Source organism: Ptychodera flava, unplaced genomic scaffold (genome assembly GCF_041260155.1).
Source record: "Ptychodera flava strain L36383 unplaced genomic scaffold, AS_Pfla_20210202 Scaffold_39__1_contigs__length_1403739_pilon, whole genome shotgun sequence".
Lineage (NCBI taxonomy): Eukaryota > Metazoa > Hemichordata > Enteropneusta > Ptychoderidae > Ptychodera > Ptychodera flava.
Window position 1 is genome coordinate 1,349,134 of NW_027248361.1, and position 18,162 is coordinate 1,367,295.

General features: G+C 34.8%; 1 protein-coding gene across 2 annotated transcripts in view; it reads right to left on the reverse strand.

Moving 5' to 3' along the window:
- The window catches only part of LOC139127965 (uncharacterized), a 33,163-nt gene that overhangs the window by 4,512 nt on the left and 10,489 nt on the right, over window positions 1-18,162 (reverse strand). Inside the window, exons 1-4 of one of the 2 annotated variants that reach the window (XM_070693815.1) lie at window positions 7,691-7,831; window positions 2,347-2,550; window positions 749-833; window positions 194-496 (exon numbers count right to left, since the gene is read on the reverse strand). In XM_070693815.1, coding sequence (XP_070549916.1) covers window positions 194-496; window positions 749-833; window positions 2,347-2,514 — 556 coding nt within the window. In that variant the 5' untranslated portion in view covers window positions 2,515-2,550; window positions 7,691-7,831. Of the gene's footprint in view, window positions 1-193; window positions 497-748; window positions 834-2,346; window positions 2,551-7,690; window positions 7,832-18,162 lie in introns of those variants that run through there. The other variant, XM_070693814.1, reaches the window with a different exon arrangement.

Consider the following 18,162-nt stretch of genomic DNA (forward strand, 5'->3'; position numbering starts at 1 on the left):
CAATCAGACCAGCCATTCCAAACAAGAAGCAAAATGTTGAGGAACAACCAATGGACAGACATAGAGACAGACCGACGGACGATAGATGACGATGGACTATCAGCCTATCTGATAAGCTCTGCGTCACTGAGAGAGGAGCTAAAAAATATTTAAAAAGTCTGAGCCAAATATTTCATTTCCAAATGTACAATACCTGTTAGTTTTTGAGCCTCTACCATAAATTTCCATAATTTTTCATAATCAACTCCAAATTGATCTTCATACTTATTGAGTATCATCTGGAATATTCTTCCCGATATTTTGATGTTGTGTTCGGAGAATACGCTCCACAACTCTTTACCAGTGATCCGATTCTCAACATTACCCCCGAGTCTTCGTAAGCTGATACGAATGGCACGCAGTCTTTGACGACTACATTCCTCCAGCGGTTCTCGTAATTGGTCACGCAGTTCCTCATCAGGGTCTATTCCATCAATCTCAGATAACGCTGGGAAACCTAAATGGAAGGGTACGATTCACAGAATTTACATACGATTAAAACGCAAAAGTTGTAAAGTGAGCATGCGCGAGACTTGAATCCCAAGGAACTATTAATGTATACAATTGTTCCTTGTAACATTTCACTTTGAAAATTTGATTATTAAAGGCCATACAAATACTTATCATGGATAAAGGCACAATGTATGTGTCTTGTAATAAACTGTCTACCGAAAAATGATCAGTGTCTCTAAACTAGGCTTGTACTTACCTGATGAGGGCGCTATTTCAGCAGTCGATAATGGGCCTCTTCGTTTAGAACTGCCTAGTCGTTTCCGACCACTTGACTTACGATCCTAACAAATCCAAATATTCATGATAAATATTACAAATTGCATCAGTCTTATCAAAGGATAGAGTTTCACTTGACTTTGGAGAAAATAAGAGGCCATGGATAATTAAAACAAGCGCATGGTAAACGCAACTTCTGTGTTTAGTGGGAGGGGGTTTGGCTGTAATTCGATTACTGTACATCTTGCTACACGTTTTTATGCATCGCAAAATATCGCTATATTGTTTGGCGTGTACCAGGCCAGTACGGCACCAGCGCTACACAGCATTCTTTTGACATACATGTGAATCAGTGCACGACTAAAATAACGTAACAATCATTTTGGATACACAGTTGTATTTCGTTCTATTGGTTGCATCATTGTTGAGTTGGCGCTGAACAGAGATTGATTTGCACTTCCAAACTTTTGTTTAGGGGAGAGGGAGGGGCTGAGGACTAACGCACTTAGTTTCGTTTACCGTGCGCATGTTTTAATTATCCACGGCCCCTAAAGTATTACATACTTTAACACTCAAAATCTTAAGTTATCACTCAAACTTTGTTTTGAAATCAAAAATAAAATTACGAGTCACGTTGCAAATTTTGGCCCCAGAGAAACAAATTGACTAACATTCATCAACATTTGAAATCACATGCCATCCTTGTATTAACTCAATGACAAAATTTAAATTTTCACTTATCACAAAAACAAGATGGTCAGAATTCCAAGAGTTTCAAAGTGATCCTATGTAGACAGTAGACACGCAAAAGACTGTAAACATTTGAGAGTGTGAATATCTGTCCCTGTGGCGCATTCTATCTTAATGTTCAGACTGTCAGATTTAAACAAGTCTTTTTTGATCTAGTGCCACTCGTTAGGTCTTTGAGTAAGTTTGGTACCACTTGTTGGGTCTCATTTTAAAGCTCTTTGAGTCGGGAAACTTTTCATCATCTTAATTTTCTTCATTGAGTTAAACAAGAATGGTGGCCATTTTGAATTTCAAATATCAGCAAATGTTAGGTAGTTTGTTTCTCTCACACCAAAGTTTGCATGATGACCCCCTCATTTTATTCTTGATTTGTTGAGAGATTGGTTGAAAGTTCTATTCAGGAATGTTTGAACAAAAGTTTAAAGCCCCAGTAATGCTAACTATTAATGATTTTTTCATTATTTTTATTTTATAAATCTATTGCAACTTCTTATTCTACTCCCCAAAGAATGTTGAATCACCCACTATTTAGCTTGTCAACTTAGCGTTCAAATGTGTAAAATGCATTTTTATTGTTTACATTTGAATTGTAGTCCGGACCAGAAGTCAGTTTTCAACAATAACGATGCAGTACAACCATATGGGCTGAGTTGACAAGCTGGAAACTGTGTATATCAACATTCTTTGGGGAGAAGAGCAAGGAATTATGGTTCACATTCAAATTTTTTAAATTAAATAAAAATGGTGAAATTATCATCAAAAGTTAGCATTACTTTCACTTTTGAGGCGTGGTACCTTAATATGATTATGGTAAATATTGAAACTCACATCGTGCCAGGGTACATCTGTGGAATTTGTACTTGAATTAAGATTAAAACTTGAATTAAGTGAAGCGTTGAGGGCTCCAGGACTTGCCGCCATCTTTTTGAGTCTAGAACCTGGACCAATCGAATTGCGCACACTGTTGCCATGGTAACTGTTGGGTTTCTGAGGCATCCTTGGTTATGGAGGTAGGACAGAAAATTAAAATGCCTGAAAGAAAACAAAGTTTGAAATATTTTAATACCTACCAACTTTTGGTGATTTTATTTTATGTAGCTAGTAATATGTAGCAAGTCACTTTATATAATGATACTCATTTTTAGAGGTTAAAATTTAAAATCTTTAGCAGTCTTTTAACTTTTAAAGTCAGTTTACAGTGAAGAAAAAGAGACATGTCACTAATACATCAATCGACCCATGACTGCTATGTGTGACCTTTGACCTATGACCTTAGGAATAAATCGAAAGTGACGACTGCGTCTCAGTGAACCTTGCCAATCAATGTTTGGATAAGAATTGAATAGTGAAAATGCAAGTGTTTCAGTGGGATTTCAAGACGCCATTAGCAGACAAAGCCATGGGATGGTACCTGTGTGATGATTGTTCACAACTGAAAGAAATTCCTAACCTGTAGGGATCTCTGCAGTAAAGTTGCAATTCAGTGTGTTCAGAGGCCCATAGTGAAAGCCATTTCAACATTCATATAGAGTTAATTAAGTTATCTGTGACCATGGCAACACATTATAAATGATATAATGGACACTGATTGGTTTTTGTGACATAGCTATATAACCTTTCATAAAGTTTCATCATAAACCTGGCCATACAAAATAGAAAAATTGTTTCTCGTCAATTTTCCCCAACTTGTTACAGTGATCTTTGCAAGTCGTCTTATTCGGAAGAGGAAAAAGTCTCATGAAATATCACATCAGATTTCACGCAAATATTTTATAACTTTAAAAAAAAAATTCACCCATGTGTGTCATTTTGAGAGCAAAGTGAAAACTTTAAAAAATTTAGCTTTCTGAATGTTTATACGATGTTTATTTTTCTAAATACTAACATCAAAGTCTGAATAAATCTACAATTTACAGCAAAGATTCACTCAGATTTTTTTTTCATTCATTTGCCCGTTTTCAGTTCTGAAACTTCTGATAGCCACTAAATGGGCTTATACTCCATTCTAATAATTGATAAACATGTCATTTGAAAGAAATATGACATTTTTGAAGAAAAAAAAACAGTATCTCAATGATATGAAACTTTGGCATACAATAATTTTTGAATGAAATTAAATTGATAATTTTGGTGGTGAAAGATCCATACAACAAAGACATTTGTTGTGATGGCCTGCGACAATGATCAGCGGCACTCACTTGTAGTGGCGTATCATACAAGTCTAGTCAATTAATCTATACTCTACAGAATCTGTACATAGAACTTCTCAGTATGGGGATGTTTTAACAAAATTCAAAGACATGAATAGCTGCTCTTTCCAGCATTTTGCTGATCTATTGTACGTCTTTGTTTGGTAAATTCCACCACTTTTAATCTGAACTGATTTTGTCCTCGTTGAAAAAGACATTTTTATCGATGAAGAGTGTTCCTTTTCAGCCAGATACTGGACTAATTGAGCTGCGATTTTGAAAGTCTGGCCGACAATTTTCCAGTCAAAAATTTACTCATTCATTTAGCAGCAGAGGTAAAATGATGCTCTTTGTGAATTCAAGCTATATTCATTTTAAAATCTCACTGAAAAAAAGTGTAAAATGACAGTGATTTCTAGCCCTGTACTGTCAGTAGAGAATCAATTGTTTCACAGATGGGGAAAATATCACATACTGTAAGTCTGCAATATTTTATCATTATGCATTACAATACAGTTAAACCTGTCCTTATGAACACCTCTCTAATCAGGAACCTCTATACTAAGGGCAGATTTATCAAACCAAAAGTTACACTTTGAATAGAATTTCACCTGCCTATTAAGGACACCTCTGTATTAAGAACACTTTTTCCATTCATGAAGGTGTCCTTATTAGACAGGTTTCACTGTATTTCATTGCCAGGCTGTGAGTATTGGTTGTAATTTGGTACACACAGTAAAGTTCATTACTATGCAAACATTTACTATCATAAAACAAACATTTCAAAAATGCAGTTATGCATTAAACGAAAAATTGTCCCTATTATTCACAGGAAAAGAATTTCTGTATAAAATCACTGAAGAAAACATGCAACACAGTGAAAAAATACTGAGAATTTCACCTTCAGTGCTAATGCTTGCAATCTGCTATTTACGCACTCATCAAATTACCGTTAAAAAACGTGAATTATCAGCACATTAGGAAAATAAAGGCAGCTCCCCCAATCTAACAAGTTAGTGTACAGTCACCATGGCGACAAATGGCCTGACATCCTGTCTGTGACCTTCTGTAAATTACATCAGGATAAATCTGTTTACGGTCGCCATGGTAGTGACACCCGGACCAGCTGAAACATTGTTATAATAAATTGCAGGTATTTTCTCTGCTGAATGGAGTGTTCAATCTTTGGTTGTGTGTACACAATGTACGTGAGGCCTAGTTGATGTGAGGCTGTACGTCAAAACCCAATCACGATGAACTGGCTTCACAACATACCAGCTCAATTGTATCAAATACAGATTATAACTGACTTCTTTGGACCTGAGTGATAATGGTTTTATTTCTCTGTAACATTTTCTTTGTATTTCTTTTTTTATTTCTGTTCAATCGCTATCAAAAACTTAAATATAATTTTATAACAATATTGATTTTCATTTGAAAAAACCTGTTATGACTCAGGGCTGAAGAAGTCAAATTACACTTTCTTCTTCAAAAATGCAAATCAGATTTGATAATTTTGTTTCAAAATAATTGCCATTCCCTGTATCAACTCCTTGGATGAAACACAAATTTTACATTTTCACAAACTTTCAGATGGTGGCTGGTTAAAACTGATTTTTTTCGATAAGTTATAAAATGAATCCATACGAGCTGTAGTCTGGCAAAGAATTTAACATTTTTAGAAATAATGTAAAATAAATGAGGATTGTGGAGCAATTATCAATCACAAAGGTAGTCAACTTGCATTTATTTTATTGTTTTGTTGAAATGATTTGGACATAGAGGTTCTTTTTTCTTACATTTGTTATTTATGGCTTGGATTTCTAAATTCTCAAAAACAGAAGAAGGATAATAGTGTTAAAAACATGTGACTGGGCAAATGTCAGAGCATTGAAAGTCTAATGTTACTGCGGCTCAGAGTAAACCTTCACAGTCCAAATACAGGGATCAGTTTGTCAGCAAGGGTCTAGTGTTAAGGAGTTATCCTGCTTTAAATGCTTGACTGAAACCCCCTGGAGGTCAAAAGACCCCCCTCTGAGGTCACAGTGCCCCCTGTGAGGTCAATAGAATAGTGTAGATTTTTTCACAGTACTTGGCATAGCTTGACTTCAAGAGTATCACATTAACTATGCTAACTTCTGGTGTTACAGAACATCATCTCAGATATCAGGCGACATGTACCACTAGACTAAATCGTACATAGACACTGTTTATACACAGGTCAGGCTGGGACATGCAGTACACACTGATATACAGGACTGTGTGGCTTAAACCACAAACTCAGGACAAAATTAAGAAATTTGCAAAATTGACCGTCACAAGTACCTTATTTGTTCGTGCTGTTGACAAAAACAGCTCTTGACAACAAAGCCCAATTAACTTGTTTGAAATTAGCTATACCCACTACAGCACACAGGACATATTTTCATATTATATACCATGTCTTTTCTGTAAGCATTATTAATGTTTTGCTGTCCCTCGTACAGCACAGTCAGCAATACTTATTTGATAAATATCACTTAGGGCTTATCTTTATAATAATTTGCATGCTTGTTTGCGATATTTTTCCCTTTTTTTTTTGCTGTTTGAGGAAGTAATACTGTGTTATTTACTATTAATAGTGTAGTAGAAAACAATTTCTGTTATAAATGCACCAGGTAAAATTTCAGTGAATAAGTTGACAAGCAATTTTCACACTATATAATTGCACATTCTGTTTCAAAGAATTCTTGCAATCATCCACACATTTTATCTCAATGAAGAAATTTTATGCAAAATTTGCACAGAAATACTACATCATTATTTATAACACTGATACAAATTGTTAGTAAGAAAAACATTTTTGTCAAGCAATTTACAAAGTCAACTGCAGAATCAACAAAAATATGCAAATTGACTAACAACATTCAGCCTCCATATTAAACTAAACTCCGGAACAAATTCTTACTGTGATCATATCTATTTAAAATCAATTCAGTTTGCTTGTAAAATTCTGTAATTTGTCTCCATAATTGTCATATGCATCAAGAACTATACCGATGATAAAACTCTAATCAAAAATAAATGTGAAAGATATAAATCAAGTTGGTTTGAAAACAAATTTTGATACTGTATATTTTCTGTGATTTGAAGGAATAAATTCATTTACACTGCTTTGTTACGAGATATTCTCCAAGTTTCATTTTGTTGGAAAATTAAAAAGTCTGCTATAAAAAGCCCACATTGAAATTCAAATCACAAAATAACACATATTAGTCAATCAATGAAAGAGTGGATTAAATTAAATGTTGGTAATTCAAGACAAATATGAGAAAGAAAATCAAAAAAGCCATGGTTGATCAAAATACTGTAATTGCATGAATCAATGTGATGAACCCAAGTGTACTTTGCTCAGAAAATTGAAAATTAATATCTCAATAACATATTTATAGGTTAATCACGATATTTAGGGATTAATTCATTACTAGTATTTGCAAGCAAGTCAACAGCACCCAAAATTTTGAGACGATGCCTGGTAATTATGAATAGAAATGGGATAGAAAACGGATATATTCTATGAAAACATATTTGTCAGGGTACTTAAGTTCAAATTGTAAATTCTGGTCATTTTTTTTTAGCGTGATGGACATCGAAATGAAAAGAGACAGTCAGACGATATGATACTGACTGTGTATAATTACTGATTAGAAGATTCAATATTGACAGTCCGTCAGTTGATGTCTTCAGTAATTAAATCGCTGAGACCAGAAATTTAAAAACAATTCACAGCAGAAAAGATTGTGGAAATGTTTTAAAACAGAATATTTGTTTAGAATGATTTTCTGATAAAATTCTATTGAAAAATTTGAATGACATGCAAACAAGCACACGACCCTTCTCATTGACAGCAACGTTATATGGAACCTTAAATGTTAAAATCAAGATAGCATCATATGAAATCACACATGTACACATGTATATCAATTTCAGTCGTGTCTACTTACGACGATTCACGAAAAACAGCTCCATATTGGCAGCCATGGTCTCCCGTGACGGACTCATAATTTTCAATTTGCAAGACAATGCTGATTTACGATTTTCATTTTAGCCTCTCTGAGGCTATTACCATCTCTACGAGGTGACACACTATGGTTACACCGGGTGAAGTGGTCGTCATGGAAACTAGGGAGAATGTCAACATATTGGATGTCAGGGTAGGCCAGTGATCTTTCTCTCTAGGTTGCGAGAATTTGTTTCTCAACAAGCGTTGAATCTATATAAATTTTCAGGATACTACAAAATTTCATACTCAGAGCCCACCTCCTTTGATGAAGGGGATTTGAAAATGAATCGCAAAACTCAAATGTTACAAAATTTGGCCAAATTCCATTCTGAAAATTGCATATTTGACAAAAAAAGGTAACCTGTCTGCTGGAAAGAAAAGGTGAAATTTAATTGTGCGAGAATAGCAACTGATTTGTATGAGTAGCGTGACAGTATTAAATGCTGCAACCTCAGATACGAGATTCAGAATTGAATTCCTGGAGGGCAGAAATCGCTCTGAAGTATTCCATCACTACAGACAGCTGTGAGCAGTGTAAGAATCTTGGAATATGTGGCGTTGAAATATAAAATTGATTTATCAATATAATGTAAAGGTTATGATGAATGATATGGATCATGGCCTTAGCTTTTAACCCTTGACATTGGATCATTCCTATTGTATTCAATGTCACGGTTGCAACCATGTACCATGACATAGGGGTTGTTAACCCTTTCAGTGATGTAGTTTTTCGTGCAACATTTTATTACCATATTTTATGATTTTTTCAGCAATTATTTGGATAATTTTGGACCAAGTGGGCGTCACATTTCATTGGCTACAACTTTTTATCAAATTTTTTTGTAAATATTAGAAAAAATTGACTTGGTTAAATTTCATAAAGGCAACAAAAATTGACTTTGGCACTCCAAGGGTTAATATTGATGTCAAAATTCAGCAAGTATACATATGTACCTGTCACCAACCTAAATATTTTTCTGTGATTTATTTCTAATCATGTTATAACAATCAGTCAGTATAGTTAGCCTGTTCTTTATAGCTCCATCGAAAATGCAACCTTTTTCATTCAAATATCACAAAACTCTGATATCTGTGATAAGGATGAAAATCAAACCAATATTGCTAAAATGTTTTTGACATACTACTTAAGAAGAGTCTATCTATAGTCACTTGCCCTGATAAAGATTATGCTACATAAAATGTATGTTTATGGAAATTTTAAACCGCACTTCCAAAACACTTTTTTCAGCACAAAAGCATAAAGCTTGTTGTTACATGTATGTGATATCATCTAATTATCCTGCAATGTAATAAGTGTGAGACCAAATTCACTCTCAAAGAATACAATTCATGCTTTACAGAAATTGTTGCTCTTATACAAATCTGGATCCGGAGTTGTGACGTCCCTACTAGAACTGAGGTGGAAACTCACAGGTCAATATAATGCTACTAGAACGTACAACAAAGAAAACTGCCATTTTATGTAAGACATTATTCTATCCAAAATTAAATATTTTGCAAACACAACAGAACTTGAACCCAAACACAGGAAAACCAGTTGTGATATTTTACAGCAGAACATTACATTAACAATATCTGGATCATCACCATGGCAACATAGTACAATTAATGAAGCAATTGAATGATACAGTGGTTAGAAGTACAGACAATATGGCCCATCTGTCCAGTAAAAAACATTAAAATGGTAACCATGGCAACAAGCCACACCCTATCAATCAGGTACTATTGCAAATTTAAAAAAAAGTATGTTTGAATTAATATTTACAGATTAGCTAGGAGACTATTTGTAAGATTGCTCTCAAAAAAACCATGCTTGATCGACAGAAAGATTGGAGTGACTTTTTCTGAATATTAGCGTTATTTTTTTCCTTAAAACTTTAAAAGAATGAAAAATATTGCATTACAATTCAACATTGACCTTTTTGGTGTGTATCAATATACTTGAGCACATCATAACTATGGGATGGAGTCTGAACTACCAGTCTTTTCTGATTAGTCATACAAATACCATCCCCACTGATGAGATCATGTTTAATTACTAACAAATGCAGATGATTCCAAATGAAATGGTACCATACATTGCCAATATTCAAAGTAAATATTCCTCTGAAGTTTTTGGTAAGGTTAGCAGTAATAGCACTTATCACAAATGACGTCATGTTTTTCTCTCATTAACATGCATAAATAAATATTTGTCTGCATTGTCCGCATAAATGATGAAAATAAAACCTGCTAATGTTACAAATGTTACTTAAAGTCACACTATTTAATGGTATTTTATGGCTCAGACTACAAGTTGCAACAACAGCCGCGCATGCAACAACAAAGTTTGTCCGAAAGTCGCGCAAATGCAGCTATATTTAGTATAACAAAGCCATTGCATGTACACCATTCACAAAAATAGTACAAGATTGTTAGTTGTGATGATGATGAAGAACAGTAAAAAAAAATTCACATCACGGGATCTGACCACACATAATATGGCTGGAATACCTACCTTTAGTGATCCCCATGGTAAGTTTAGTTTGTCGTAAATCCCTGATTGGTTGGTTTGTTTCTTTATAAAGCCCTTATTGGTCAGTTTTTTCCTCAAACAGTCTTTATTACTTTGATATGCTTCCTTGAAAAGCCCTTATTGGCAGATCTGTTTATTTGCAAGGCCTTGATTGGTCAGATGATTCAACTGTAAAGATCTGGCAGACTGCTATATATGTTCTGTACAAGATTGTCAAAATGCCAGTGAAGTCAATGATCAATCCAAGGTCACACTAATAATGTTCTTTGTTGTTGCCATGGAATCAGGTGAAGTCTCTCAGTTGCAAAACCAATACCAGGTAATGACAGACAAACGTTTCTTGACCTTTAGTTTCCAATTACTGCATACGTTATGTTTATCAGAGGAATCAACAGGTGGTTGTTCACAACAAATGCAAATTTAGCAACAATGTTGCCAAGTTAGTCTAAGTTGGCTACAAAGTAGCAACTTGGTCAACAGAATTTGCAACTGTGTAACAACTCCATAAATCAAACTCCTTCATCTATTCCACAGAATATCAAATCAACACACAATCAGCAGGTTTATCCAGGAATGCAATCACTGTGAATGTTTCCTCTATATTCCTGTATTTCCATTGGTGACTTTTCCGGTGTTCATACACTTCACAAAGTTCATCTCTTTATTGACAAACAAAATAACCTATTTCAAGAAAACCATACTTTATAAGCACCTACTCATCTCACTTACTGTATTTAATTTATTATCTAACATGAAATATTGCTTATATTCATCACCTGTACCTGTAATTGAAATCACAGATTTCTACAATTAAGGAAGTATGCACCTCAGCTCAAACTTTGCTCAGCAAGTCCTTAAACTATTTTCTTAAGGAATCAATCATAAAAATCAAGGGTAACCATGCAAAGTTTGGAACTAGAGAAACAAATTACTTAACATTTACTGATATTTGAAATTCAAAATGGCCACCATCCCTGGGTTAACTCTATGGGGAAAAATAAAAATGATTGCATTTTGAAAAACTAAGATGATAAAAAATATTTCTTATTCCAAGAGCTTCACAATGAGCCCCACAAGTCGTACACCAGAAAAGAATTGTAAAAATTTGAGAAATTTGTCCCCTGAGGCACATACCACCGTAACTACCGTATGTTGATAATAACACAAAACGTCTATAGGAATCAACTTACATTACAAATACCGTGTAATCAAACAAAACTAACAAGAAGCTTCTTGCAATTTTTTATTAATTTCATTTCCAATCTCAGTTTTAGCTTTTATGTGATACTATAGGGTATAATTGTAGACCTAGAACAGTAAATACCATAAAATCATAGCTGTCAAAAGAACTTAGAGGTGACTGGATTTTTTTATTTTTTATTTTTTTCAAGAATAGTACGGTTAAAATTATAGCTCCTTGACAGACATCCAACTCTCAGAGAATCCACTCAGTAAATGGTATCCCTAGAAAAGATAAAGTATTATTTAGATTGCTTTCATTGCCTGTCGCTGATTTAATATCAAAGGTTCATATTCTCTCCAACAAGGACGGGAATTCAACTACGTTCATTTTGTTACAAGGTACACTAAAAGAGGCCTATGGGTGATTTGAAAACTTTACTCTTTAATGCCTGACTCTATGTATTAATAATTTTCAAAGGAGATTAAAATGAATCCTTAGGACAGAATTTACTGAAAACTGTTGGCTGTTCTGGGATATTAGTCTCTCAAGAGACAAAATGTAATTACTTAGCAAAAAGGTTCCTATGTCTGTCAATTAGTTAACAATTATCATGCATTATCTTTAATTATTTTTTCTGTGATTAAAAACGCATATCATGGTGGAAATACAATTACACGCTAGTTTCCAATTCGCTAAATTAGATTGTTGAAGGTCGATTTAGATAATTAAGTTTTTAAGGTCTGGTGCGAATTTGATTCAAGCCACAAAGAACTGTGTTAATTGTAAATTTGGTTCATATTAATTTAATTTTCATTCAAATACCCGACTAAATTGATCACTGCATGAAAAATTTAAATTCCAGTGGCAAAATGTCAAATCATTAATTTATGATTGATAATAATATTCTTTGTCATGGGGCAAAAATGCAGTGGTCAAAATGTAAACTTCACTCTGCAGAAATTCTGAGATTGTCAGCCTGGCTGACTTGAAAGTGAAAATTCTGGTTTGGGAATTAAAGACTACCACTGAACACAACTCATCCAGTGCCTTTTTTGTTCAATATCATATCCCTGATATTAAATTTCTCAATGTTATTACCCTATAATTAGAGCAAAAACATTGAAATTATAGTTTTTTGGGGGGTCAGCTGATATTTTATACAGAAAGGTATTTACAGTCCTGATTAGCTTAATGAAGTTCAATTTTACAATTCAAAATATTCAACGCTATGCAATATCAATAGAGAAAATTTGAAAAAAATCTTAAAATACATCACCATGACATAATCAGGGCCATAAAGACAAAATACTAGTTGTATGTTCAGCTGACAAATATTCACAAACTTTCTTCAGAATTCCATTGTCATCTGAACTACAAGCACAGTTGGGACTCCTGGTTGTCATTCCACGGACCATGAACAGGTTTTTTTTCCAAATCAGAAAATATCGGTGAATATATCCCATGAAATACTGAAGTGCGTATGTGCTGCAGTGTGCCCCTGTGAATTAGGCAATGTCGACTTTGCAGGACGCAGAACGGGAGTAAAACATTCCAACCTCCAAGAGGGACGGTTAAATCGGTGTAGTCAATACAGAGTCACTGAAAACACAGCAAGACTGGTGTATACGTTACTGAAAGTCATTGAATATATCCCACACTTACTGAAAATGCATTGTTTACTGACCACTTACAGGGTATCCAATGTTACTCTGAGCTTACCATGAGTTGGGTCAAAGGTCACAACACGTGAAAGAAACAACATTTTCTGAGCACTCATCCAATGCAAATGATGTATCCATGGAAATCAAGCAAATGAACCATAATAGTGTTAATAAAAATACTAAACAAAATGTCTATGTAAAACAAAGAGTTTGTCTGTTTAGCACGAATAGCATGTGACTGGCTTTTCAAAATCAAAATTCATGAAAAATCTTAAGATGCATTTCGGTTACTTGCATTTTACCTTGTAAAAGCAGTAAATTTCTGGAATGAGATCATAAGAATTTTCAGCCAGGGAATCAAATCCTCAAAGAACAGACCATACATGTAGAAATCTACTTATCTCAAATTTATACACCTGTTCTAAAAGTCTGCCAATTCTGAAATATATATATTTCCAGGGTGTAGCAAGATTTTCCCACAGCACATCAGAAAATATAATTTCTGCCCATTGGTTTAAGATTTCTGCATCTGTTCTTAAAAGTGTACTGACCTGTTGTAACATCCATAAATTTCTACAAGACTGAAGAATTCTTGGCCCACATTGAGAAATTTTACAAATCAATACAAGCCTAGGGGGTCAAATTGCTTTACAAAGCTATGGGACATCCCTAACAAACTTTTAAAATTAATAGTTTTCTCTTGTTCTACAGTACATCCCAAAGCACATTGAGATACACAGTATTCAGCTTGTCAACTCAGCTTGTACATGATATGCAAACTGCATTGTTGTTGCTAATAAGTGAATTCTGGTCCCAACTAAAAATCAAATGTTGTGCATTCCACAAAAACAGACACTAGTATATTGACAAGTTTGAGAGTTTCAACATGCTTTGTGGAGTAAAACAAGAAACTTTAGACACACATTAAAAACAAAAATAGAGAAAAAATCAGCAAAAGATACAGCTACTAGGCCTTTGAACACATTATGCTTGCCAAGTCTTACATAGGATAAAAGTTAAATATGGTCAGGCCTACAACCGTAATTGGCAACAGTAAATGAATCTTTTTTTCATTATTGTCAGCTGTAATATGATTCTGTAAGCCCTGATTGATGAAGTATATTTAGCATGGATGTCACAGGGCTCTAAATGCTGAAACTCAAAGTCATAGCAAGTGCCATAACCCATAGATACTCTCAGACTTGTTGTTGAGTGTTCATAAAAACCATGATAAATTACATTTAGGTCAGAGAGCAGATACACAATATTTGAAGTTATTATAACAAAATAAAAACAAATTCTACAACTGACCTAGGGTTATCGATGTCAAACTAACATTGCTTACAAAATTATTTGATGAATAATGTATTTTCAAAATGCATTTAGACTATTATTAAAGCTCCATTAACTGTAAACTTTGATTTATTTTCCTGTGGTTTTTATATGTCTGCAATTTACAGGTTTTTTTCTCTCCCTAGAGCATGTCAGAAAGCTTTCGTGTTTAAATGTCAACACAGCCCGATTGTGTCTGATATCAAATGTTATTGTTGATTTCTGAATTATCGTCTGGACTGGATTGGAATTCATGTCTCATTGATTTCATTCAATATTATGAAATATGTGTGGCTGGCAAGGCAATGATTTGTATTTTAACATGCTTTAATGAAAAAACAGAAAATGTAGTTGTTTTTATGAAAGAGCAAAAATACTAACAATTTTATCAATAATTATAGCTGTTGTCGTTTTAGAGAAGTTAAAATTATACATGATACACAAGAAGTTTGGGAACTCAATGTCACATCATACGTAGTTGCTCATTGTCAACTATCTAAAGCTGTTTCAAACTCACATGACTTCATGAAACCAGGTCAAGCTCCAGCAATGCATTTTTGATGGCTGGGTGTCATAAACCTGTGTTGTACAAATAACACAGCTATCAGGTAAATTGAAAAGTGTCTACATAGGTCTATTGGACAGAATTCCTCAGGGCTCCCTCTCTAGCCTTCTCCATTTTTGTACAATATACAACTTTTTAAACAAATACCAGCACTGAACCTACAGCAGCCCTAATTCAAATCCATTCAAGGAATATTTGATGTGCTTGCTCCAAGGAAAGTACCCCAGTGAAAGTGACATCGGAAAGTCTTGTGTTGGAATAGAAAGTCTCTGTGCTAGAAAGATGTCTCTCATAGGTAAAATTCCCCTAGTTGTGAATTTTGGCTTGAATTTTTTTTCTCTGATTGAAAGAGGCGTCCTGATTACAAAGGTGCCATGATAACAGTTGTGTCATGATTAAAGAGGTCTCGCTACAGAGGTGTCCTGATTACAGGTGTCCTGATCACAGGTGTCCTGATTACAGAGGTATCCTATTTACAGAGGTGCCCTGTTTACAGAGGTGTCTACAAGGAGAAATGTCACAGAGTGTATACATGTATAACCATCCACTCCCTTGCATCACAGTTCCTGCAAACACTCGCCACATGACACAGCCCGGAGTCTCTCTCACAGTCCCTGGTTTATTGCGCAACTTCAACCTACATTGATGTGCCCCAAACAGTCTGGCTAAAAGTGTAGCGAGACCTCACTGACTACACCAGAGCAGGAGAGGGTCACATTGTGTATCAAACAAAAGGATGTTGTTGAGAGACTACATACAGCCATACTCAAAGTTCAATTATTTCAGCATACCCCATACAGCCATGCAGGACATTCTGACACTAAAATTTAATCTAGAATCTTCAGCAGCCATAAACCAGGGAACTGCCAGTCCTGGTCTCTATGACAACTTACATTTTACTTGGGTGAGTTACATGTAGCATAACAAAACCAACCTGACTTCCCCCATAAGGGCAAACGTAAATGTCATTATATTTTTTCATTTTGATGTATCGGCCAGACAAGACCCCTAGAGGTTTACCATTAGTGGGGTTTATTGCTGTAATATGAATTTATTGCTGGTTGGTTTTACTGACATTCAGGTCTGAGAAATCAGAGTCACTTTGGCTAGACATTATTACTGTTATGGTCAAAAAAGCAGACACTATTTCTGATCCTGGGACACACTGATATAGACTAAACTCCATTAGCATTGATTTACTCAGAAAAACCAATTAAATATAAAAATTAATGGTGAAGAGTACGCAGCACGCAATGTCAATATGCTTCATGGTAGTGGGCCAGTAGCCGCATTGTTTGAAGATTTTTCACAATGGTTGTTTTTGTTTTACATGTAAGCCAAAAGTTCTTATTCTGCTTCTTGAAGCTTGTTGAAATACTATTTGGCTCATCAACACAGTCTTTCTACTGAATGCACTGTTATTGTAAACATTTGAATTCTTGTCAAGACTAGAATTCCCTGCTGATGTGCACTGAGCTGGCTTGGAAGTTATATCTGATTGGTCGATTGTCACTATTCACAGCTACTTAGCGAGTCTTTTTGTATTATTCAATTATAACAGTAAGATTCAGCCGACCAATTGGAGAAAACAGCTTCCGAGATGCTGCACATTAGCCAAGCATTCACTTGTCAACAAAAACAATGCAGTCTACACATGTACAGGCTGAGTTGACAAGCTGAATACTGTGTAGAACAGGAACCTGTATTTGACATAAAAAAAGCAAACCTTGTGAAAAAACTCATCAAAAACTACCAATACTGGCCCATCTGCTGCATTTTTGTATCAATTAACCTTATCCCCATTAGCATTCAAAAACAAGATGAATTAATCTGCACAACACTTGGAGATCGTATCATTAAGGGACCGTCTCAGATTGTCGCAGAAGTTCAAGAAACGAAAAAACTTGGTTTAGATCAAAACCCCCTCCCCCCTCCCCCTAAACGAAAACTTCAAAAGTGCGAAATGTTCATGTCTGCCTGAGAGTACAATGTTGCATTTTGCTATAGCTACTAAAGACGTATTCCCCTCCCCACATTACAATTGAAGTAAACGATCAGATATGAGTAGTAACAGGGCATTTTACCGCATAAAAGTTTCATTTTATTTTACTTTCCCTTTTTGCATCTCTTGTGCTGTTCTTTGTCTTTGTGAACACGCAATTTGTACTTGGTAGGGGCGGTAAATAAGCGAGAAACTTTGACAAGGGGGCCCAGGCATGTTCAATCATATTAAAACGACTATGACCAGGTGCATAACAAGTGAGAATAAAGACATCTAGTGGTTAGAGCAGACGCTTATAAATAGCACATTTTTAAAAAAATGATACTTTTTGTCTTTGTATAATTTGATGAATGAAATGTTTAGGATACAATGTTCCTATCGGTAAATTGTGTTTGGGGCACAAACGAGAGGGAAACAGTTAGAAATTTGTTGGCACGAGTGTGCAGTTTTTCTTCAATTTAAAAAAACACACGAAAACTTGTGATCACAAAATAAAAGTGCGAAAGTGAAGTTCACTAATTGAATGGAGGTCAAACCCCCTCCCCACCTAAACGAATAAATTTCGCTTTTTGAACTTCTGCGACAATCTGAGACGGTCCCTAAAGAGAAATTATAATGTTTGTTACAACTTTTGACAACTTACTTTCTTCCAAAAAAAGTAACACTTATTCTTCTCCCTAAAGTATGATATCAAAGATTTATATACAATGTTGTTGACAAATGAAATCCTGTCTGTACTAGCATTCATTTGTCAATAAGTACATATGCACATGTAGTGAGAGTGTAGCGTATGATGTAACAACACTACACATACAAGCTGTCTTGACAAGCTGAACACTGATTTGGGCGCTAAGCTGAGTCAAACAAGAAAATGCATTTTACAAACAAAAAAAGATGGACAATACATCAATAGATAGAAGTAAAATAGCTTTTAACGTTGCTTACATCACAACCAATTCACATAACAGAATTCCTGTAACCTTTGCAACATACTGCAAATTTATCTTCACAAAGTCTTTGCAGTATTTTTGTAAGAACGTAAGGTTCAAACATTTCAAAAGGAAATTTTAAAGTGCATCTGGTTTTTTTCACGGCACCCTGGAGACTGCGGCATTGCAGTGGTTTGCGTTATTG